Source organism: Dermacentor variabilis, chromosome 2 (assembly GCF_050947875.1).
Source record: "Dermacentor variabilis isolate Ectoservices chromosome 2, ASM5094787v1, whole genome shotgun sequence".
Lineage (NCBI taxonomy): Eukaryota > Metazoa > Arthropoda > Arachnida > Ixodida > Ixodidae > Dermacentor > Dermacentor variabilis.
In genome coordinates, this window is record NC_134569.1 from 187,582,543 (window position 1) to 187,608,270 (window position 25,728).

At 49.8% G+C, this 25,728-nt stretch overlaps 1 protein-coding gene across 12 annotated transcripts in view; it reads left to right on the forward strand.

Annotated features, from left to right (window-relative positions):
* The window catches only part of LOC142571110 (uncharacterized), a 119,389-nt gene that overhangs the window by 30,142 nt on the left and 63,519 nt on the right, over positions 1-25,728 (forward strand). For 5 of the 12 annotated variants that reach the window (XM_075679401.1, XM_075679402.1, XM_075679399.1 and 2 more), the window contains exon 2: positions 14,827-15,092. The exons of 5 other annotated variants lie outside the window; for them this stretch is intronic. In XM_075679401.1, coding sequence (XP_075535516.1) covers positions 14,827-15,092 — 266 coding nt within the window. Of the gene's footprint in view, positions 1-8,646; positions 8,730-14,826; positions 15,093-25,728 lie in introns of those variants that run through there. 2 more of the 12 variants (XR_012825763.1, XR_012825758.1) reach the window with 2 other exon arrangements.

Consider the following 25,728-nt stretch of genomic DNA (forward strand, 5'->3'; position numbering starts at 1 on the left):
CTAGGATCAGGAGTGTGGCTTAAGCCGGCTCATATGAACCGTTTCACACCCGCGATGTCTAAGGTCGGGTGGTAGCGTCACAGGTTCGACAACGTAGTTGACAGCGGAGGCACCGTTTATGACGCGGTAGGGGCCCTAATAGCATGCGAGAAGTTCAGTTTAAGGCCAGGGCTGTGAGGTGGGAACCCCACCGAAACGAGCGCACCAGCCGAAAAACTTGGTGTAGGCACGCCCCTTACGCTTTTTGCCTGGGTTCCTTACGCTGCTCGCCTAGCATATTAGCGATACTGATGGGGAACATGGCTGCGAAGGGCGTAGACAGTGAAGGCACTTATCGATGTTGACTTGGAGGCCGGCAGAGGTGAAGCAGGTCAGTATCTCACGCAAGTGAACAAGGCTTGTCGGGAAATTTAGCGAAAACAGGGCGATGTCATCAACATAGCCCATACATGTTCTCCACTTGTAGTTAGTAACCAAGGTTGGTGTCCGGGGCTCGTTGCATAGCAAATGGCATTACGGTAAATTCGTACGAGCAGCCGGGCGTAACGAAAGCTGTCTTCTCACAGTCATTTCCGACGATAAGGAATTGCCAATAGCCGAAGCAAAGATCCAAAGGCGCGTTGTAAGGAGTCGAAGGCGTCATCGATCCGAGGAAGCGGATATATATCTTTACGAGTGAACTTGTTGAGTCGACGGCGATCCACTACTACAGGAGACGCCCAAGAACTGTGGGAAGGATGCTACGCGGCAGTATATCGTTGACTCACTCGTTAATTTTTGCACTATTGTATAAATAAATGAAATAAATAAATAATTATCTGTCGGCTGTCGACACATGGTAAGGTCGCTGGCGTAATGGAGGATGTGAACGAGTGCGGACGCTGTTAGGGGCGGTCGCCGTACGCCCAGGGATGGTTGGTCGCGACCAAAAGAGGAAATAAAATTCTGAAGAAGCGCGATGACCTGATAGCGATACGGAGTTGGGAGATTGGCGTCCAAGACATATCCAAGGACATCCTATGACAACGACATTGATGATTATTATGGCTATGTGCACAGCACCGGAGAATTGAGGGCGTCGAGCTGATCACAAGCCGTGTCACTGGAAGTATCGAGATTGTGAAGCAGGTCAAGGGACTGAACAAGATCTAGGGATTTTCCGCTCAGTAAGATCATAGCGTATTGAGACGGATTACACACAAGCTTAGCGAATAATCCAGATACACTGTTGAAGACAGCAAACGGTAGAGGTAAAGCTTTGCGACGTAGAAATATAGGTGATGGCGTAAAAAATCTTTGAACGTCTGGTCCAATATAGCAAGAGACGCACACAAAGCCGACATTCCCGGTGTTTTGTCCGTATGTGATACAACCGTGAGCTTGGCGGCTTTAATTCCTGGAAGGTAAGGCAGCGGGGAATCACCAAGCGGAAAAGTGCCACTTCGGTCAAGGCACAGTCGATGGCGGCTCTATGGTAATACAAAAAATCCCAGGCGAGAATGATGTCGTGTGAACATGAAGGGAGCACGAAATTCAACAACACAGACACTGCCGTCAATGACCACCCTTGCGTTACATTGATGAGAAAGCGCTGCTATATTGCACTGAGCAAGCAGTGCGTAGAAGCATACAAGGCAACGGCATTGTACAGGTTACCACAAAACGTTTCGCCTTGGTAGAAACTGCAGCCCCTGTATCAATAGGCGCAGTTATGGCGGCTCCTTCGAACAAAGCGTCTAATAAATTGTGCTAGGACTGTGCAGGTCTTATTGAAGTCGCGAAGTTTGCAGTTCGTGCCTGCGGAAATAAAGCAACTAGTATCCCTCGCTAGGTGACAGGCGACGACTTAAGGGGGAAAGCGTGCGATAACGCAGTGACAGAGAACGATGGGTGCCGAAACAGTGTCGAGGAGACGGCGAAAACTCTGGGTTGATATGCATGGGATGCCTGGTAACCTCTGGGGAACAACCATATTCACGCGTTGCGACAGCAGGTTCAGCAGGTTTCATGCGACTGTGGCAGAAACGCGCCAAATTGCTGGCGAAAGCTTTAGCGGAACATAGAGGCCGGTTGTCGCGTATGTGTCAAGGATTTTGAACTGGGCTGCGAGGCGGGATTGGAGCTGACATGGGCGGTGGCAGAACTTGAGGGCGCATTGACAGAAGAAGCGTGAATGACGGCGGCGCACGTCGTGCAGCGACTGCGGCTTAAGTCAGAGGTACAACCACAGTTGGACAGGGTTAAGCCGCAGGTAGCCACTCAGCTGGTTCCTCGCGAATGGCCCGCCTAACGCGAGCAGTGAGAGAGGCGTCAGGCTGGAAAGGTCGATCGCTGAGAGGCAGAATAGAGAACTGGTGCAGTACTTCCTCACGAATGATATCCTTAATCTGAACGGAGGGCGATGAAGCGAGCTTGGAGATGGAGGGAAACGGGAGGTCCGAGAGAGAGAGAGAGTCGCCAGGTGAAACAGCGCTGCGCGCAACGAGCGTTTGTCGATGCAGGTCATCCAAGCTTTGCCAAAGAGTGACGACAGCAGTGACAGAAGTAGGGTTTCGTCATATAAGCATTTGAAATGCGTCGTCTTCGATGGCTTTCGAGATATGCTTCACCTTGTACTCTTCACTCATCGTGCAATCGACAGGGTGCAAACGACATCCTCGATGTAGCTTGTGCAAGTCTCGCGGGGCTGTTTAGAACGCTGGCCTAGAAGCTGTTCAGCTCGGCGTTTTCGGAAGACCGGTCGGCCGAAAACTTCCGCGAATGCTGTCTTAAAAGCGTACCAGGTTTGTGGTTCTCACTCATGATTGCGGAACTACTTTCGCAACTTCAGCAAGATAGAAGATGATGGTACGTATCTTCATTTGGTCATTCCACTTGCTGCAATTACTGAGGTAGAGAGCCAATTTTTCACGTTTTATCATCTGATCCACTGGACGGCGCCGCAAAGAATGGGAGCGGCGAATGCTCCAGGCGGATTGGTGGCAGCTTCGATCATGGTAGTCAGCAACGGGGCAGTCGGCAACGTTCGGTTGCGAATTTTGAAGGTGAGGTCGGGGATTGCAGCACCTTCCACGAATTGTAGTAGGACTACTTATTGTAAGACACTAACGTCTCACACAGTCTAGGTCACACCAGCGAAACAGGAACGCTGATCGCCTGCATAGGGACAGACGCAAGAGCGTTTTTTCGTCCTCTTTTCCACTAATAATAAGGGGAACCGTGGGGCTAAATTTTACCCGCACAAGCTGCATGAAAAGAACGGGAATTTACAAGCATATGCAGAGTTACCTTTAGTTATGGGTAGGTAACTTACCGCTGGCGAAAGCGAAGCCTACAATATTGACATGAATTTTCCAGTGCTCTCAGAGGGTGGCTGTTGCCTGTGCTCTTTGCTGGTATCTTTATGTTCTTAACATCACACTGTTGCGAAGCGCCTCTCGCAACCATCGCAGCAGATATAGAACGTCATCTTACCACAGGGGTCAAGTAGTTCATGGGCTCTGTATGCTCGAGTACTTTCTTAGTTGAGAGTCGTGTCCGTAACATATGTGTTTGCTATGATAATGTGCGCGGGGACAGTGCTTCTTGACCATATCAAAAAGATGACGGCGACATAGAATAGTCGCTCCACGAGCGTTCCCAACACGTTTTGTCAAAGACGAAGCCGATCCGTAGCTGCAGCACAAGGATAGTAAGAATGAGAACCAATGAGTAGTTTCTACGGAGAGCGGGAGGAAAAGAAGCGAACAAGATTCAGACAGAAACCGGCGATCGTGGATGACATGGCGGGAGATGGGAGATGACACCCGGGGCGAGCGGGGAGCGGCCACTCAAGCGTGTCGTCGTAACAGACACCCACCTGGGAGCAGGCGCCTCATCTTGCCCCCATCGAAGCCTGCGGCTGCCGAACTCCGTAAGGGTGTCCAGCGCAGGCCGGCTCGACGTCTCAAATACATCAGCCATGCTCCGGCCGGTGAACATCGACAGGGCATCTGGCCTCTTCGGACACACACAAGGATCGACGCTGCGCCGAGCTCCAGCCACAGAAAGTGTTGCTATTTGCCCTTTGCCTGATCATCGTCTGAAATGTGCATCATGTCCGGTTCACTAGTGAGCAATCTTTGTGCACCATGCACACTTGCATGAACTTCAGCTCTTTTCCTTGCATGTGATTTTCCTTTGCCCGTCGTGTGTGCTTTAAATAGGCCTGATTTGTTCTGCGCCATTCTAATGCATTTTGTCGTTTCCGATTACTTTCATCATCGTGATTTCATTTATGCAAAGAACCTGAACTAGAAGCAACACAGCTTTTCGACAGTGGCGTCCGCGGCAGGACGAGGCCGTTTGTAAGTGCACAACAGAGGGCGAAACATGAGGTCCTCATAGAGCTTGTCGAGAATGGGGAAAGCATGGGTAGAGAAAGAATAAGATATTGGGTGAGAGAAGCGTGATACTGTAATGGAAGCCGAACGCGCTCGTCAGAAAGAGGAGCTTCTAGCTGAACGAGCTCGTTGGTGGCAAGAGCGTGGAAGCCGGGAAGCGCAGATAGCAGCCCTTGAAGCACATTACACTGATGCCGCTATTTATACTATGGATCATTTAGATGTCAGATTTTAACAGGACAGGATATTCCTGAGATTCACGCAATGCCTATGTCATATCTCGTTAATAAGAATAGATTATCATCACCTGTGGCTTAGGAAGTAAATATGCTCGTCAGCAAGGGGTTGATAGGTAATTCAGAGACTCTTGACCATGATGTCGAAAAAGTGTCAGTGGATGTTGGCTGACAGAGCACTATCGATTACATTTTCTTTGTTAAGGCCACCTAAGTATCATCAGTACTTTGCGGCAAAATCCACTGTTTCCAGTTAGAGAAGACTAAGGTCTCCTGCAAACTGAGCGTTTTTTTTTTTCGAAGGATCTGCTAGTAGAACTTGTGACTCGGTTTCAAACACACCTTCGGGGTTTCCGGATTTACTAAGTGTGATGAGATGCCACAAGCTTAAGTAAAGTCAGAATCCCGTCTGGCCTACCTCGAAAGTGCCGATGTGACTAGTCAATCACATTTTACGCTTGCTGCTAAACAAGGTAACTGTTCGCAAAACTAAGATTTCAAATGCTAGGAGCCTTTCGAGTATCTCTGTACAGCAATGAACCAGTGCCCGGAATGTACAATTTCATGTACCTCTAGTCAATCAAATGTTTTGTGACTGACAATACTGCTAATCCATTAGGAAGTCTTGGGGTACAATAACGTGATATGTGACTAAATTTTCCGTTAGATTAACTCTATGACCTTGCCTGGACCAAAGAAGGGTGTTATTGGGTTGCATTTGTGTATGTTTATTTCGTTGACTCCCGCGCAGACTAGTTGAGTTTTCTTTTCTTCTAAAATTTCCTCAAGGGGACACATATGTCATCATGTGTGCGGGCAGAGTGCTCGTTCACAAGATCAAGAAGATGAGGAGACACATTAATGGCGGCGGCATGAGCGCTGGCAACACGATTCGTCGAAGACGATGCGCAGCTCCGGCACAAGTTTCCACAGAATTGTAACCAATCAGCAGCTTGCACGGGGAGCGGGAGAAAAAAATGTTCCCTGGTGGAACACGGTTAAACGAAGTTGCTGGAGTGGTAGCACGGTATCGCTTAATTTGCGAAAAGACACAAGCGCTGCTCGGCTCATTCAGCAACTACCGCATCTACAACTGGACCGCAACATAAGGAGGTACATACGTACAGGACGTATTCAGAGACCAGGAATGGGCAGAATTTGGTATAAGAGTTAATGGTGAATACCTTAGTAACTTGCGATTCGCTGATGATATTGCCTTGCTTAGTAACTCAGCGGACCAATTGCAATGCATGCTCACTGATCTGGAGAGACAAAGCAGAAGGGTGGGTCTAAAAATTAATCTGCGGAAAACTAACAAAATGTTTAACAGCCTCGCAAGAGAACAGCAGTTTACGATAGGTAGCGAGGCACTGGAAGTGGTAAGGGAATTCATCTACTTAGGATAGATAGTGACCACAGATACAGATCATGAGACTGAAATAATCAGAAGAATAAGAATGGGCTGGGGTGCGTTTGGCAGGCATTCTCAGATCACGAACAGCAGGTTGCCATTATCCCTCAAGAGAAAAGTGTGTGACAGCTGTGTCTTACCAGTACTCACGTACGGGGCAGAAACCTGGAGGCTTACGAAGAGGGTTCTACTTATATTGAGGACGACGCCACGAGCTGTGGAAATAAAAATGATAAGTGTAACTTTAACAGATAAGAAAAGAGCAGATTGGGCGAGGGAACAAACGCGTGTTAATGACATATTAGTTGAAATCCAGGAAAATAAATGGGCATTGGCAGTACATGTAATGAGGAGGGAAGATAAGCGATGGTCATTAAGGGTAACGGATTGGATTTCAAGGGAAGGGAAGCGTTGCAGGGGGCGGCAGAAAGTTAGGTGGGCGGATGAGTTTAAGAAGTTTGCAGGGACAACATGGCCACAATTAGTACATGACCGGCGTAGTTGGAGAAGTATGGGAGAGGCCTTTGCCCTGCAGTGAGCATAACCAGGCTGATGATGATGATGATAAGACACACACCCAGCAGCAGCTACGCCTCGCTTCAAAGCGAAGCGCCGAAAGCGCAGCGCATTCGAAGCTACCAGCACTCGGCCTCCTTTTATTTATTTATTTATTTATTTATTTATTTATTTATTTATTTATTTATTTATTTATTTACAGTACCCTCAGACTAAGTATACATTATAGAGGGGAGAGGCAACATAAAGGAGGAAAAGATGTCTACAGAAAGAGCACAGGATAAGTAACAATGATAAATTATGCTCGCTCACTGATTTACACATCATCAACAAAAAAATAATGGTGGTAGCTTACCATAGAAATATCTTGATACACTTTTGAATAAAACAAATTTGGAATGATAGGTCAATACATACATAGTTGAGTTGCAAATATACTATTTATACGATGAAAAGACATATGATATTGTCACGTGCTCATGACGATTAAGAAGGCAGCAAAACTGTGATTAACGAAACGAGCGTTTTATTGGCCGAACTTGTGCCCTCAAAAACAGGCTACACTCAACGAACAACGGTAGCGGCGAACAAACTCGGCGGTCGTCGAAAATCTGATCAGCGGGTCAACAGCGTCCGCTTTTATACAGCAGTGATCGAATGTTCCAGACTAATCGTTCGGACCCGCGTGCCTTCCACAAAGTTCTACACCATTCGCGTCAGGCGATGAAATCAGATAACACAAGGTTCGGTGACAACAGACAGCGGATAGAAACATCGATAACTTTCCAGAAACTTCGGATACATGCAGGCGCGTCCCGCGCTATACGATAACATTTGTTAGACGGTGAAACGTAGTCGCCCGATAAAGATACGAACACGTGTCAACATATTCAACGCAAGTTTCATGATTTAAATGTAGTTAACTGAAGCGTTCCTAAAGTGAACAGGATTACTTATACTAACAGTGGATGCTGGCAGAACGTTCCAGCCATTGCATGTTTTGGGTAAAAATGATTGCGGATGTGCTAGTGTGTTAGAGCGAGGCACATGGACTTTATGCGTATGATCTCTACGTGAGGAGACGAAAGGCGCTGGATTAATCCATGCTGACCGAAGCGCTTCGTTCTGGTAGTAAATCTCGTGAAATAAGCATAGGCGTGATCGTTTCCTGCGTATTAACAGCGAAGGTAGGTTAAGTGTAGCCTTCATTTGTGTTACGCTTTGTGTTACGCTTGTTATGCTTGTACACATTGCAGACCGCTTTCAAGACATGGGCGCCCACACGGCGTACACAGCAGCTGCCGGTAGTGGCAGGCAAAGTCCCACTTTGACCTTGGCTGAGCTTGCAGGTCATATTTACAGAAACAGGCGCTTTCCGGGTTCGTACCTGTAGTAGTGAAGCTATCGATCGAAAAGAAGCGAAGAGCATTGAGGGAGAAGGCCGGCAATCTAGGAAGACACCGCGGGAGATGGAAGATGGCGTTCACAGCGAGGGGGTAGCGGCCACTCTAGGCTGTGGTCGCAACAGGCTTCCATCTGGAGGCAGGCGCCTCATGTAGCCACTTCGGAAGCCTAGGGCTGGCAAACGCTGTAAGGTCTTCCAGTTGAAACCTGTCCGACGTCTCCGATACATCAGCCAAGCTCCGGCCTGTGAACGTCGCCAGGGCGTCCGGCCGATTCCCACATACACAAGCATCGACTATGCGTCGAGCTCCACCCACAGAATGTGCTTTAATCTGCTCTTCGCGCGCTCATCGCATGGAATGTACATCATGCCCACTTCATTGCTGAACACTCTTCGTGTACCTTTAATACTTGCACGAATTCCAAGTCTTTACCAAATTTGTGTGTTTCGTTTGCTTTCCTGTGTGCTTTAAACATAGTTCCTTTGTCGTGTGCCTTTAGAAGCGACTTCCTCGTTTCCTATGACTTTCATCATCGCCATTTTTTTTATCTAAGCAGGCTGAACTCGAAGCAACGCAGCTTCTTGGCAGTTGCATTGCATAAACACTAATATTTATGTCGCACGTAAAGTTACGCATCAAGTTACCTCATAGCAAACTGATACCACAACTTTCCCTATGTTCTTGTGCTGTTACAGATATTACCTAGAATATTATGCAAGACTGGGACTAGACTTTGCAGGAAATGCTTATATGAATATACGTGGACCTACAAGTAAGAACCTTCTGTATTTATTACTCTATATAATGACATCGCATGCCTAACCAATATATATATATATATATATATATATATATATATATATATATATATATATATATATATATATATATATATATATATATATATACCACTTATGCAAAAGCAATATAGATATATATACACAGGGTGTTTCAGCGAACATCTTCAAAAATATGTAAATGTTTTTTGTGGCAGGTATGACAATTCTAGTTCATGAGCTGGTCTACTCGAAGCGGCGGACAATACTTGCACAAAAAATTGAGATCCAAAATCGACTAATTAATACGGATTCACTAATTAAGTTTTTAACTAAAACATTATGTCCCAACGCAACGAGCTATGGAAAGAATCATGGGTGTAACGTTAAGGGATAAGAAAAGAGGAGATTGGGTGAGGGAACAAACGCGAGTTAATGACACCTTAGCAGAAATCAAGAAAAAGAAATGGGCATGGGCAGCACATGTAATGAGGAGGGAAGATAACCGATGGTCATTAAGGGTTACGGACTGGATCCCAAGGGAAGGGAAGCGTAGCAGGGGGCGGCAGAAAGTTAGGTGGGCGGATGAGATTAGGAATTTGCAGCGACAACATGGCCATAGTTAGTGACCAGGGTAGTATGGGAGAGGCCTTTGCCCTGCAGTGGGCGTAGCAAGGCTGCTGCTGATGATGATATGCCCCATATGGCAATTTACAAATTCTGGCCATGAAGTTCGCAAGGTGAATCCACTTGGAACGAAGATGACACCAGTATCGACACACAAATTCCAGAACTTTGCGGAGGAATGCACTGGCGTTCCAGTTATTTAGTTAACAAAACGTCGTTTCACGCACTGAAGCACACAAGTAACTGGAACGATGACGCATTTCACTACAAAGTTCGGGAACTTATATCTCGAGACTGGTGTCGTTCTGAAATTCGCTCAAAGTGGATCCGCTTTGCGAAGTCCCCTGCTATAATTTGTAAATTGCAATATGGGCCATAAGATAATTAGCTAAAAACTTAATTAGTGAATTCTTGTTAATTTGTCGACTTTGAATTTCAATATCTTTATGCGCAAGAAGTGTCCGCCGCTTCGAGTAGACCGGCTCATATACTGGAATTGTCACATCTGGCACAGGCAACATTTAAAAGTTTGAAAGTGTTCGCTGAAACACCCTGTATATTGAGAAGCAACGGTTTTACTCGGGCTTTTGTTCCAAAAGCACGAGCGCCCAGCGATGGTGATGGTTAGGTTCGGACGTGGAAGATGACGTCTACAATATGAATGCTCACGCTAATTGCCCCCACGGACGGAAACGGCTAGCCTGGCCACAAATTAAGCTAGCAAAGAGTTCCGAAGCGGGAAACATGCAGGATTTCTGTCCTGCGGCAGCTTCGGTCAGTAGGGGAGTCAAAAGGGTTTGACTCGTCAAGTTTCACGCGGTATTCCACTCGGCTTGTCTGTTTTATAACTTTGTCGGGGCCGATGTACCGAGATTGAAGCTTTTCAGATAAAGCACACATTCGCACAGTGGTCGAAAGCAGTACATCATCGCCAGCGTGTTAGAAAACAACATGGCGAGTAGCATCATAACGACTCTTGCGATCTTCTTGGCTCGCCTCGGTGTTTATGCGAGCACGGTGGCGACATTGGGCAAGACAAAAGCCAAACTGGTCGCAAATTAACGGTGAAGTGTCTACAGGGCCAGAAAAGTAAGAAACGTCGATGCCAGAGGTTGGATGTCGGTCATAGATAAAAAACTGAGTAGCTTGTGGTGCGCTCCACAGTGGTGTTGTAGGCAAATGTCGCTAAGGGGAGAATGACATCTCAGTTACGATGGTCAGGCTGGATGTACGTGGACGGCATATCACTGAGCGTGCGATGAAATCGTTCTGTCAGGCCGTTGGTTTGGGGGTGGTAGCCGGAGGCTGCCTTGTGCGCGGTGTTGCAGCCTCGGAGAACTTCATCAAACCTGTTTTATAGAAATGCCTTGCCGCGGTGGCTCAAAAAGAGGCGAGGAGCTCCATTGCGTAAGTAGATAGATTGAAGGAAGAAGGCAGCCAGTTAAGAAGCAGTACCTGGGCAGACAGAGGTAGCTTCTGCGTACCGCGTCAAGTAATCCACAGCAGTGACGTTCTATCGGTTGCCGTCTGTAGTGGCCGCTGGAGCACCGTGAAGGTCAATACCCACGACAACGAAGGATTCTGTTGTAAGAGGGAGTCGTTGTAGCGCCGCGGAGGCTGCATTTGTCAGTTGCTTGTGGCGTTGGCATAGGGTCCACGAGGCGACTTATCAAATTACGCTGGTTGAAAGACCTGGCGAGAAGAATGCACTTCTTAGTCGCTCGCAGATTTTGTGGCAACCTCAGCCTGGAAAACTTCCGCACGAAGAGAACGCGGAACAACATGAGCCCATTGATGGCCGTTCGGATGAATGATGTATCGGTAAAGAAGATCGCCCTCTAATCTGAATAGTTAGAGTTGCTTTGTAAACGTGGGTTTTGGTGGAATTGAAACACCAATGAGACGATTAACGATGTCTTGGAAATATGGATCAGTACGCTGGTCAGTGGAAAAGACAGAAGGGCGGCTAAATGACGACTATGTCAGGGAACTGATAGGTAACACTGAAGACGCGACGTCGTTGCGGCCATGTTGACAAGGTGACGTAACGTGATCGAGAGATGGCGGCAGGGGGCAGTGAGAAAGTGCATCGGCGTCTTGATGCTTTCTTCCGCACTTATAAATGACATCGAAATTAAATTGGCAAGAGGATTTGTTTATCTTTATCAGGCGACCACGTTTTACCGCCTAACAAATTTTATCGCACAACGCAGGACGCGCCTGCATTTAGGGAAGTTTCTGGAATGTTATCGATGGATACATTCATTGTCTGTGGCCGAAGCTTCTGTAATATAATTGCATGTATGCGCGACGCGAATAGGGTAGAACATTGTGGAAGACACGCGGTCCCCAGTGAATACTCTGGAACATTCGACGACTGATGTATAAACATCAACGCGCTTGACCCGCAGATCAGATTTTCGACGATCGCCGACTGTGTTCGCCGCTAATGTTGTCTTTGAGTGTACTGCTTTTCAGGGCACGAGTTCGCCCAATAAAAGGCTAGTTTGGTTAACCACAGTTTTGGTGCCTTCTTCGCCATCACTACTACACGACACCTGGTGGAGGTACTAGTGCGTTCATGTACCGAACGCCCCCGCCAAGCCGCGTTCCAAGTCCAAAACCCGAACACAACACCAACGTTGCGAAGGACCAGCGGGCAAGCCGCAGGCAGCAAGTATTGCGAACGGAATACGGACCTCTTCCCGAAAAGACAAGAAGGAGCAAGCCCAAATCAGAAACCGTAATAGCTGCCCCAGCGTCCCCCATTTTGCTGCAACAACCTCGGGACCCATCAACCTTTCATGGATCATCCTCTGAATATCCAGAAACCTCGCTCGAGACATATGAAAGAATCACGACTTTCAACAAGTGGGACTCCGACGACAAGCTGCGGCATGTGTACTTCGCCTTAGCAGACGCGCCTAGACGTAGTTTCAGAACAGAGAGACGACCTTGACAACGTGAGATCTGTTCCGTAGCGCCTTCCAGCGGACCTTTACGAGCGTCGTGCGTAACGAAAGGGCCGAAGCTATGCTGGAAGCCCGTGTACACCTGCCCAACGAAAACATAGCCATATCCATATTCAGCCATATTCACCGAGGAGATGACGTACCTACGCGGCCACGCCGACCCCGAAATGTCCGAGGATAAAAAGCTTCGCCTTTTGATGCGTGGCGTAAAGCAAGAACTTTTCGCCGGAATGATACCATATCCACTGAAAACCGTCGAAGAGTTTCTTCACAAGGCCACGAGCAGCGATAAAACTCTGTAAATGTGGAACCGGCAATTCAACCGCCGCGCAAGCCCAGCAAACTACGGCGAAGTTCAGTCATTGGCCACCTACGACATGCGCGAGACCATTAGAGCGGTCGTGTGAGAGCAACTTCAGAGGATGTTCCCAAGATCCCAGCCTCAGGTTGCCTCGATCGCGGACGTCGTGACAGAAGAAATCCAGCGGTCACTGAAACTTCCAGAAGGGCGGCCGAATTCGCCACAGGCCCAGCCTGAAGCGATGACCTACACCGCCGTCGCCCGCCGTGAAAGTAACACTTCGCGCCTGCGCCAGAGCGCTGTAACGACGGAGTTCCGCCGTCCGCCGCCGTTGATAGCTCGCTCACCCGGCGTCCAGCGAAGGTACCGAAGCAACAGGCGCATGGCGTGCCCCTGACCACCGCCCGCTCTTTTACTACTGTAGAGAAGCGGGTCACGTCTACCACCGATGCCCCTACCGGGAGATGGGACTGTGAGGGTTCGCCGTTAACGCGCCGTGACCACAGATTGGCGAACTACCTCGCAATATCGCAGACTACCTCACCGCCACTCAGTGGAGCCCTCGACGATCATCCCGTTCGCCGTCACCAGACCGCTAGCTGTCGCCGCCGCGCCGTCCATACTAGAGCCACTGGAAAAAATTTCAGAGTACCGCAAAGATCGGGATTTATCTGGCAACACTGAGCGGCCACCGCCATATACCTTCCAAGTCGACCACGTTGCGGGAAGGTCGCCGTGTTAGAAGAGCTTGATATTCGGGGACACATCGGGTTGAGTGTTTACTGAAGTACAAATACTTTGTGCCCGGAGATAATGGTTGCTGAGAACGCAAATAAAGTATATTTTGTGCAAAGTAATGCAGCCGGTGGTTGTTTTGCACGCCGATCGTGTTTACTGCTGGAACTGTGCTACGATTGTGGGCAACAGCTTAGCGCTGCTATCGGGAGCTTATACACGCGTTTTTTCCCCTTCCGTGGAGCGGGCTACGAAGAAAACATTTCATCACTTCGAGCCGGAATGAGGCAAGCTTGTGCTTTTGGGCATGAACATCGTGGACCGTCGTCGGCTTCTATTGAATGTTTCCAAGCAGGACGAAACTAACAGCTCAAAGTGTCACAGGCACGTACGTTCATTGTATAATTTCACAAGCTAAATCGGATATATTTAATTTAGCTTGTAAACGGATACCGCGCGTTCTCGATTCTGCCGGGCGACTTCGCCCGCCGTATACGCACGACACACTGCGACTTCCGTGTGCGCACTGGTGTTTGGCCGTGATCGTAAGACGATCTATGCACAGCAGGCGTAAATGATGATGATGAAAAACTTTAAAAACCAACTTCGATGACCATTTCGCGCACTAAATCTCGTGGAAGGCCAATATGAGCCATTTCCGTAATTACAGCAACGTATATGTACTTCTGTACAGTGATAATGACCGAGAGTTTGCTACATGGCGATTTACGAACGCGGCTGTCTAGTGCTCTCACCCCCCCCCCCCCCATGAGCGGCTACTCTTCTCAACTTGTTTATGTTTTCTCAAACTGCCAAGATTTGCTGCCTCTGTAAAAAAAAAGCAGGAATGCCCGCTGGTGACGAGCATTTTTTTTTCTAAGTTGCATAGGCGATGTATAAGATTCTTGTGCTTTTAGAGCGGTTTATGTAACATGCATAGAGACAGAGTGAAATTAAAGCTACTGGGTGTTCTGTTGTTTTGCATTTCTTGTTATGCATCAAGCACAACATTTAGGTATGCACCGTAGCATTTTAACATAAAACATAATATGTATGCCGACTTCAGTTCATTGCATATGCTCGGCTTACAAGTTTAAAATTTGAAGCATGTGTTGTGGATATCACCTGGCCATTAGTTTCAAGCTCGAAATTCGTATTTATAAATGAGCAAAGGATAAGTGCAAAACAGAAGGTATCATGGGCCTCGTATTGACCATGTTTTTATTGACTGCGATCGTCACGATCTGCGAAAAACAATTGCCATATGGGTCGAGTGACTCGAGGCGAGAGCGCGCTCACGTGAGCGGAGAAATCATGGGAGTACCTGGTGCACGTGAGGACGCGGAATTCTCACTCGACAAGTGTGCCTTCGCGTGCCACGAGCACGGAATAACCGCGTATGTTGATAGATAGAATAGACATTTTTTAACGGATAAGGTGGTCTACCCACCCCCCGACACGCAGGTCAGGGGGCGAGTGCCGCCGCCTCAGATGCAGGCTGGGAGCTCTTGGGTCCCAGCAGCCTCTTCAGCCAGTTGGACGAGCCGGAGCTGGAGCTCAGAGGCCGAGCTGCGCAGCAGGGTCTCCCAGGTGTCTCTACTACCTACTTTGTGCGTTCCCCCGGGAGAGTACGGACATTCCCATATTATGTGGTCGAGGGTCCCTCTCGCCCCACAAAGATTACATCTATCGCTCCTGGCCTCGGGGAACATGTGGTTCGCCATAACCGGGTGCGGATACGTATAGGTTTGTAGTCGTCTCCACGCGACTGCTTGTCTGTTGTTTAATTTTGGGTCTGGCGGGGATACCAGTCTACGAGCCAATCTATAATGCTGCGTGATCTCCCCATATTTTAGCATGCGCTCTCCGCTCCCTCGGTCATCGCGGGGCCCCGTAGCGGCTCGGCGGTAGAAATCTCGAGACAGCTCGTGGGCCCCCTCGTTGCCGAGGACGCCTCCGTGCGCCGGAGTCCAAATTATTTGAATTTTTCTATCTAACTTTCTCTGGCCTAGGATTCTGGCCGCTAAGGGCGAGATCGTTCCCTTGCTAAAATTTTGTATGGCAGTTTGCTGTCACTGATCCCAAATTTCGCGTCCGTTCCAGCGCAAGCTCAGCAACAAACGCGTACACGTGCACCCGCGTCAAGCGTACAAGACGCGAACGATCCCTGCAATTAACTCTTTTGGCCGTAGCATCGCTAACACCGCGTGCACTTCGCTTAAATATCTTCTAAAACAGTGCCGAAAAGCACAAGCAAGGTGTACTTATACCTCGCACACGCGGGCACTTCTTGTAGGCTTGAAGTTCCCCCGGCCGATTCTGTGTAACCACGCAGAACAACGCTCTCGGTCATTTTCCCGGTCGGAATCTAGAAAAAAGTCTTTTCAGACTCACTTCGGTTGCTGCATCCGAAGGCGCAGCAGCCAGGCATGATTTCCTTGCAGTCAAATGCGAGCACGACCATCGGAACACAAAAAAACGTTGGGAACCTGCGCTGCCTGCGCTTTAACTCAGCCGGCCCGCCCGGTGCTTGGAAGGTATATGACACCCCAAAGTCACGTGGTACGGTTGGACCAATGAACGCGTCGGTGGCGCGGGGAGGAGGAGGAAGTAAACTTTATTGCCCCAGAAAGAGTAATTCAGCGGTCGGGCCGGATGTCATTATCTTCTATTGGTTGATGCCGATCTCCGGCCTGCATGGTTGGCGCCCCTATTCCAGGGCACAGCACCACTGAGCGTGGCTGCTCGTCGGGCATGGTCCACCAGCCTCCGTTGGAGGCCAGGGTCGCCGCTGGAGAGCACGCTTTCCCACTGCTCCGCACTCGGATTTTCTATTTTGTGGAATGCCTTATTCGTATTGCACCCCCATGTGATGTGATAAAGTGTGGGTATTGCGCCACAGCACGGGCATGTGTCCCTGTATTGACCGGGGAACATTTTGTATAGTTTATGTAAATTTGGGAAAGTTCCTGTCTGCAGCTTTCGCCAGTAAACTGCCTGTTCTTGAGTGAGTGCATTGTGAGGCGGGGGATATTTGATCCTCGTCCCTCTATGGCAATTTAGTATGTCACAGTACGTTGGGATCACTGTCATGAAGTCCTCAGTATCTCTGTTTAGGTCCGCTTGGTTTGTATGCTCGCGAGCGATCCTATCTACCCTTTGGTTGCCTTCAATCTCAGTGTGCCCCGGTACCCAAAAGATGGTGTGTCTAATGCATTTATTCTGTTGGCCAGCGCGGAGGAAGATTTGGAGCGCTTTTAGACCGATTCTGCCGTTAATGTAGTTTCGGCATGCTTCCTTGGAGTCTGTTAGAATTATAAGGGATCTATTTGTGCTGTAGCCCTCCACAGCTGCTAGAGCAACAGCCATTTCCTCTCCCTCGGTTATCGTACAACCCCGTGCCGACGCGCAAGCGATTTCCCTATAGTCCGAGCCTATTACTGCCACGACGACTCTTTGTTCTTTTTCCCTTCGTTCTCAAGGATATACCGCGGCGTCCGTGTATACCGCGTTCGCCTTGGTTGCTAGGTATTTTTCTGCATACTTTGCCCTAGCGTTCCGCCTGGCTGTGTGTAAATTCGGGTCCATGTTTCTTGGCAGGGACCCTGCTTTGATGGTACTGCGATACTCATCGGGTAGGTTTGCCGTTCTTTGTTCTTCCCTTTCAATTTCTTTGTGCCCCAGTTTTATTAGGAGCTTTCTGCCCGTGGTAGTCTGCTGGAGTCTGAGTAGCTGCGACCCCCATTGTGCTTCTTTGAGCTCCTCGAACGTGTTGTGGACTCCGAGGGCCAGCAGCTTCTCTGTCGAGGTGTTGGCCGGCAGGTGAAGCGCTGTTTTGAACGCTTTCCTTATGATGGAGTCGGCCTGGTCCCGTTTGCCTTTGTTTGTGTTGTAATATGGGAGGGCGTACGCAATCCGGCTGATTATGAGGCTCTTAAGCAACTTGACTGTATCTTCCTACTTCATGCCACTTCTTTTTTGCGAGACACGGGTGATCATACGTGCTACCTGTGCCGTCGCTTGCTTGAGTAGGTTTATGGTGTGTGTGCAGCGTTGATTGCTCTGCACCCACATTCCCAGAATCCTGACGGCTTTTTTTTCTGGTATTTTTTGTCCTTCTAGGGTGACGCTGATTTGTTCTTCCGAGCGTTTTCCTCTTCTGACTCGCAGAAGCTCTGACTTCTCCGTCGAGCAGGCGAGGCCTCTTTCCCTAACACATTCTTCCACGCATGTTGCTGCGGCTTGTAGTCGTTCTTCTTTTTGGCTGAGCGAGTCTTGGTTAGTCCAGATGGTGATATCGTCGGCATAAATGGCGTGATGTATGCCGTCGATCTCTTCCAGCTTCCGGGCTATCCAAATCATTGCAATGTTGAAAAGGATCGGTGAGATCACGGATCCCTGGGGGTTCCTTTGTTAGGCGTGTGGAACTTGTCTGTCCGCAGGTCTCCTAACCCCACCGTGGCTGTTTTGTTTGATAGGAACACTGTCACGTAGCCGTGGATTCTTTGTCCGCTATTGAGATCATCCAGTCCCTTGAGGATGGCCGCGTGGCTGACGTTGTCGAATGCTCCTTTGACATCGAGCGCCGTTATTATGTTTTCTCCGTTGTAGGGGATGTTGCTTAGAACCCCCTCTTTAATTTGTAGTAGGACGTCTTGGGTTGATAATTTGGTGCGAAAGCCGAACATACTGTGGGGATACAGATCTTCATCTTCCATGTATAGTTGTAGCCTCCTTGTCACGATTCGCTCGTACAACTTGCCAAGGCACCAAGTGAGTGATATCGGCCGTAGGTTTTCCACTAGTAGCTTTTTCCCTGGCTTGGTGATCATAACTACTTCCGCATGTTTCCATTCCTCTGGCAGTGTCCCCGTTTCCTAATGTGCGTTGAGGAAGTTCGTTAGCTGTGTGACCGCCTCATCACTTCGGTTGCGGATTAATGCGTTCCTAATCTTGTCCGCACCTGCTGCTGTGTTCCGGGTCGATGCCCTAACTGCTGCGAAAACTTCCTCCCTGGTGATGGGTCTGTCTAGGTCGGGGTTTTCTTCGCCTCGGTATCTCTCCGTGCACGCTTCGGGTTTATCTTGCCCGTAGCACTTTACACGGACTTTTTCCAGTAGTTCTTCTGTCCCTTCAAATTGATGTACTAGTCTTTGGATGGCCTTGTTACTTTCTGACTTGGTCTTGGTTGGGTCATTTAGAGCCTTGAGGATACGCCAGGTCTTGGCGGTGCTGCGGTGCGGCGCTGCGGTGCGCGGGGAAAACGAATGCGGAACTCTGAAATTTTTTCCAGTGACTCTAGTCCATACACTGGACTAGCCGGGGGCCGGTCCGTCAGGCCGTATCCGGAAACTAAAGGCAGCAACCGATGGAGGCGCGGATGCTGTTCGTGGCACTGACGAAGATCCTCCGCCACAGACGAAGACGCCGAAAATACTATCTCAACAATACATAAACGAGATGCCGCCATCCCGACGAAGCCATAAAGTCAAGAATACACCGACGAAAGATGGCTTGCGACGTGATGTTCCAGCTTTAGTTCAACACGACGCAGCCGTGATCCGACGCCAAGACCTAACTACAACGCAAGACGGAGAACCACTGGCCTCGACGTGATCCTGGACGGCCACACAGTCACCGCCTCAGTGGATACAGGAACCGACTACTCCGTCATAAGTGGACCCATCGCTGCCCACCTAACGAAGGTCAAGACTGCCTGGGAAGGCCATCAAATTCGCACCGCTGCGGGACAAATAATAACCCCGACTGGAATCTGCACGGCAAGAATTACTATTCACGACCGGACTTAACCTGCCACCTTCGTTATCCTCCAACAGTGTTCACGAGACGTCATTCTCGGTATGGACTTTCACAACCAGCACAGCTCAATAATCGACCTGAAGTCGAAGTCGATAACGGTGTCGGAAGATCAAGCGATACCGCCGGAGAACCGTCGTAGTCACTATGCATTGAGTATGCTGGAAGATCAAGTCAGGATTCCGCCGCGTTCCAGCAATATTATTTCCATCGGCATCAAAACACCCGCTGACGTAGAAGGCGCTATCGAGGGCGACCGACATCTACTGCTCGACCGTGAAATTTTCGGCGCAAGAGGGATCGCTCGACTCCATGGAGGGAAAGCAGAAGTTATGCTAATCAACTTCAGCCAAGAGTTCAAGCACATCAGCAAAGGCACGACAATCGCGTACATCGGGGAAACTGTGGAAACAAGCAATGCCTTTGTCCTCACGGATTCTGCCTCATCTACCCCGACCAGCATAGTTCCTGAACGAGATTTCGACATAAATTCAAGTCTACGCATGAGTAAGCAGCAACAGCTCACAAGTCTTTTTCGACGATACAAAGAGTGCTTTTCCACGTCATCGAGAATTCCACCAACACCAGACGCAAAGCATCGTAAATTAACGGAATAGTGAGCTCGACCACTCCGCCAGAGCCTTTACCCAGTTTCGACGCGAGAACGTGAAGCTATTAGGCAAGAAGTCGCCGAAATTCAGCGCGACGACATTATGCCGACGTCGAAAAGCCCCTGGGCATCTCCTGTAGTCCTGGTGAAGGAAAAGGACGTAACCCTATGTTTCTGCGTCAATTATCGTCGACTGAACAAGGTCACGAAGAAGGACGTATACCCCCTTCAACGGATCGACGACGCATTGGATCAGCTCTGCAACGCTAAATACTTCTCGTGGATGGACCTCAAGTCTGGCTACTGGCAAATAGAAGTCAACGAGAGAGATCGCGAAAAGACGCCTTCATCACGCCAGACGGCCTCTCCGAATTCAAGGTCATGCCATTCGGACTTAGCTCGGCGCGTGAAACGTTTCAGCGCGTCATGGACACTGTGTTAGCAATATTGAAGTGGCAGACGTGCCTTGTTTACTTGGATGACGCCGTTGTCTTCCCTGGAAATTTCGACCATCACCTTAGGTGGCTTGTGACAGTATTAGAGGACATCAAGACATCAGGGCTCACTCTAAAGCCGGAAAAGTGTCGCTTCGCTTACGATGAGCTTCTGTTCCTGGGCGACGTCATCAGCAAATCTAGAATAAGCCCTGACCCGCAGAAGACTGCTGCCATCGCAAAGTTCCCGCAACCCATCGACAAGAAGGTAGTGCGCAGATTCCTTGGCATGTGTGCCTACTATAGGAGCTTTGTCAAGGACTTTTCACATATCGCTGTGCCGCTAACAGGTCGAACCAAATGATGTAGAGTTCAAGTGAGAAATGCCACAGGCTGACGCATTTCAAGAACTCAAACGATGCATGCACTCGCCGCCGGTACTTGCGCAGTTCGACGAGGACGCCGATACCGGAATCCACACTGACGCCCGTAGCCCAGACTGCGGTGCCGTCCTAGTCCAGAGTAAAGACGAGCTTGAACGGGTGATATGCTAGCTGGTCGCTGTCAAAAGCGGAAGGCGATTATTCTACGACTTAAAAGGAATGCCTCGCCATCATTTGAGCTACAGCAAAACTCCGCCTTTACCTATAAAGCAGGCCATTAAAAGTAGTCAGCGACCATCACGCATCCTGTTGGCTAGCTACTGACCCTTCAATATGGCTGGCGAGGTGGTCCCTCAGACTACAAGAATATGACGTCCCGGTAATCTGCGAAGATGCTCTTCGAAAGAAGACCAGTCACGGAGGTCCCGCTCGCGATTTTTAAACCATGTCTTCACGACCTTAGTGAAGTAGAAGTCAACTTTCTGCAATTTTAAAGCATCGTCCCAGTTTTTAAATGAGCTTACTCGATCGTTGAAGTCCAGCAAGTCTTCGACGTCATCTTCAGGCAGCCCAGCGAGTGCCTCAACATCGCGCTGACGGCTGCTTACAGTGCAGGAGGGTGTGGTGGCTGGCACTTTCAATGAGGCCGGTGGTCGTGTTGGTGGAAAACATTTGTTACCCATTAAATGGCTACAGAGAAGTGGTTGAGTTAGGGTCCTATTGGCATCCTCACCTCACAATAGTAGGTGGAGCTTCTATTGCGGGAACCCATTGGCAAACAACACTGCCTGCATCTATTGAACCAAGGCCGGTGGACGCTGCTGGCTAGTCTTGAACCCCTTCCGGTGGGTGCTTGTCGCAAGCGGCTACCCGAATGCAATTCCAGGAGGGTAATGTGGAGAGGTCAAAGAGATCTTAAAACAGTTCCACCACATGAGAAGCAATGGTTTTATTCGGCGGTTTTATTCCAAAAGAAAGAGTCAGTGCGTGCACCTACACTGAAGATGCCCAGCGGTGATCATGGCTATATAAAGACCACATAGTAAAATCAGCATCACTTGCGCTTTCCCTCCGTGCAGTAGAGCGATCCCTCTCCCGACGCTTATTTCACGGTTGAACAGTATACGTTGGTCGCCCTAGATGACGCCTTCTAGGTCTAAAGGTGTTAAAACAATGCTGGAGCGAAGAGGGATGCTCACTTGAACTGCCAGCCCACTGAAGGCGCGGCGACTACGAGAGCTTCCCGGGGTAACCCCTTTACCTTCAGACAGCCTTATCGACTTAGACTACAGGTTGATGATTGCGCCGTGTTGGTTCAGGAAGTCCATGCCGAGAATGATGTCTCGTCTTGGATGATAACGAAGGTGGCAGGGTAAGCCCGGTCATGAACGGTAATTCTTGCTGTGCAGATTCTGGTCGGCGCTGTTAGGTGTCCTGCAGCTGTCTGCATATGAGGGCCTTCCCATGCAGTCTTAACTTTCTTCAAGTGGGCGGCAAGAGATCCACTCATCACGGAATACTCGGCTCATGTGTCCACTAGCGCGGTGACTGCATGGTCATCGAGAAGCACGCCGAAATCAGTGGTTCTTTGTCGTCCGTTGCAGCTAGGTCTCGGCGTGGGATCACGGCTGCGTATTGTTGACGTATGGCTAGAACGTCGCGTCGTCAAGTCTTTTGTCGGCGTATTCTTTGCTTCTAGGCTTCAGTGGCATGGTGGCGTTTCGTTCATATATAATCGAGATCGGCTTCTCGGCATCTTCCTACGCGGCGGAGGATCTTCGTCAATTCAACGAACACCAACCGCACTTCCATAAGTTGCTGCGTTTATTTTTCCGGATATGGGCTGGCAGACCGGCCACGGACTGGGCCAGTATTGGTCGGCGTTGCAGGGACAGGTAGCGGCCCGGTGACGACGAACGGGACGGTCGTCGTGGGCTCCACTGAGTAGCGGCTAGGTAGTCGGAGTTATCATGAGGCTGTTCACATTGTTGCGGGCGCGGCGCGTAGATGGCGAACCCTCGCACACCCAAGTCCCGGTTTGGGCATCGACGGTAGACGTGGCCCGCTTCTCCACCGTGATCGCACAGCGGGCCGTGGTGGGCGGTGTGCCATACATGTATCTTACTTGGGTAGTGGCGTATGGCGGCAGGCGGGAGAGTTGTTGGTGGCGGTGGCGGACGATGGAATTGCGGCTTTACAGGGCCTTGGCGCGGGAGCGGAGGGGTAACTTGAAGGCGGACGATGGCGGAATAGTTCATGGCTTCTCGCACAGGACGGAGGGATCCGAGTTGCGTTTCCGAAAGGCCTAGTGATCGTCGAAGTTCGTCCTTGACAATTTCGGTGACCGTGGAGACCTAAGGTGGCGACGAAGAAAACATCCTGTGCAGTTCTTCGCACGCAATGGCCGTTATGGTCTCTTGGAGATTACCGGAGCCAAGTACCTGGGTTGTGCACTGTGGCATGATAACTTCGCGGTTAACTTGCCTACTGCGCATCTCCAGAGTTTTCTCAATCACTGTTTCCTCTGTCAAGAACTCAGCTACGGGCTTCAGTGGGTTGCAGATCAGACCGACGAAAAGTTCTTGCTTTGCGCCTAGCATCAAGAACCGGTCTTTTTTCTCTTCGGACATTTAGGGGTCGGCGTGCCGCAACAGACGAGTCATCTGTTTCGTTAAGATGGCGATAGTCTCACTCGGTAGTTACCCTCGGGTTTTCACCAGAACTTCGGCCCTGTCTTTTCGGACAACGCTCGTGACGGTCCTTAGGTAGTTAGTGCGGAGTAGGTCCCACGTTGTAAGGGTGGACTCCTGGTTCTCGAACAAAGTCCTCGCGGCATCTTCCGAGGAGAAATACACATGGCATAGCTTATCCTCAGAGGTCCAGTTGAACATTGAAATCTTTTCGAAGGTTACAAGTCAGGTTTCCGGATTCCCCGACGAAGCTCTACTGAAGGTAGGGGGCACTCTGGCTTGTTGAAGTACGATGGCATACGCTGTGGCTGCCATTGTGGTTGCTGATCTGGCCACGGTCTTTCTTATTGTATCAGGCAGAAGTCCCTGCTCCGGGGGCAGTTCTTGCAATCTGAAGTTTGCTCGCTGGTTTTCAGCGACGTTGGTGTCTTCGTCGGGTTTCAGGTTTGGATTGCGGCTTTGCGGGAGTGCTCCGTGCATGAACACACTAGTACCTCCACCAGATGTCAGGTAGTAGTGACGGCGAAGAGAGCAGCAAAACTGGAAATGGAACTAGCGCTTTATTGGACGAACTTGGACCCTCAAAAACAGGCTAAACTGAAGAAACGGTCACGGAGGCGAACACATTCGACGATGGTCAAAAATCCGATCAGTGTTTCAAACGCGTCGGCTTCTATACAATAGTCATCGAAGGTTCCAGAACAATCGTTGGTTCCCGCGTGTCTTCCAGAAAGTTCTACACCATTCCCGTCGCGAATATATGAAATCAGATTATACAAGGTTCGCTGACAACAGACAGTGGATAGAACCTTCGATAACTTTTGATAAACATCCGATACATGCAGGCGCGGCATGCGCTGTGCGCTTACATTTGTTACGCACGGAAACGTGGCCACTTGATGCGGTCAATTTATGCTAGAATTGAGCATGAGAAGTGGGATTCCAGACAGAGAGACAAACAGACAGCCAGATCAAAAACATTTTGAGGTCCTGAGGGCCTACCCGCCACAGCCCCGTTGGAGTCCCCGGCTCGCCTCTGGCTGCACCGATGTCGGATTTAGGAGGCCAAGCCTCTCCGCTCTTTCAGAGACCCTCTGGACGGCCGTGGACCGGATGTTGAGTTCGGTTTATGAGATGTCCTGGTACAAGCCCTGTCGGCTAGTGAATGTCGTTTCCCGTACTGCAGGACACTTCCAGAACATATGAGCCAGAGTGCTAAACTCATCCATACAATCCGATCACTGTGTATTAGTTCACTGTTAATCTTGCTTAGGAGACCTTGCGACGGGTATGATCTCGTCTAAAGCGTCCTAAATGTGATTGCTTGAAATCTACATGGTTGTGAGCGTGGAGGCCTTCTATTTTCAAGTGTAAAACATTTACCTAGAACACGGCAGTAAAGGAAGCAACACAGATGATGCCATTCAAGCTGGTTTACGTGTATTACCCCACGGCCACCCATGCTGCCGAGCTTCAGCGGCGAAGACAACGTTGACGTTGCAGCGCCCACCAACGCCGCTACGCGCGGACGCTCAATGTCGGCGCTTTCGGTCAGCACAGCAAAAAATTAAAAAAATAAAGTTGGGCTGCACTTGCGCGGCGGAAGCACCATTCGTTTTAGGCCGTTCTAAGAGCATGCTACACTGGGCCTCTGGTTCTGGCACTCCGCTGCAACACTCGGTTGGCTACATTGGTGACGACGAATTACGAGATGACCGACTGCAGCAAACTACCACGCTCAGGCAACCTTCCGCCTGATCCTTCCTCGCGCCCACAGGACATCGCTGCTGCGTAGCTTCGTCTTCTCGCGTTCAAGCGCAAGACCACACAGCTTTGTTTCACCCAAGTCGAAGCCTCTTTCGATCTAAACCACTTCACTTCGGAACTCACCAGGCGGCTCGGTTGCTCAACAGGGGCGGACGTCATCGCTGCCCCTTTGTGGGATGTCCCGTACCAGCAACTGAAGCAGAGAATTTTGGACCGCACCACGGTGTCTGAGAGCACGCCTCTCCAGCACCCGCTTACCTCCAAGGAGCTTGGAGATGGCCGCCCTTCCCCGTTGCTCCACAGCATGCAACGGCTCCTGGGCTGAAGCAATGTCGATGCGAACGGTGCGCGGCAGAAGGAGCTTTTCCTACACTGTTTGCCGTAGCTGACCCGCCTTGTCTCGGCCGTCACAAGAGACTTGTCCCTCGACCCCCTCGCCCAGCTCGTTGATCGAGTCTCCGATCATGACGCGAGTTCTCCTTCTGTCGCCGTTTTCTCTTCAGCACTACAGTCTTCTGTCTTGCCCCACTTAGACTCCGGGATCGGCCAGCTCGTCTTCATCGACGTCTATCGGACGTCCTATCATGACAAGCACGGTTTCTCTTCCAGCTTCAGCCACCGTTCCTCTTAGCCGCGCAGGCCATGCTCGGACATTCCTCGAAACT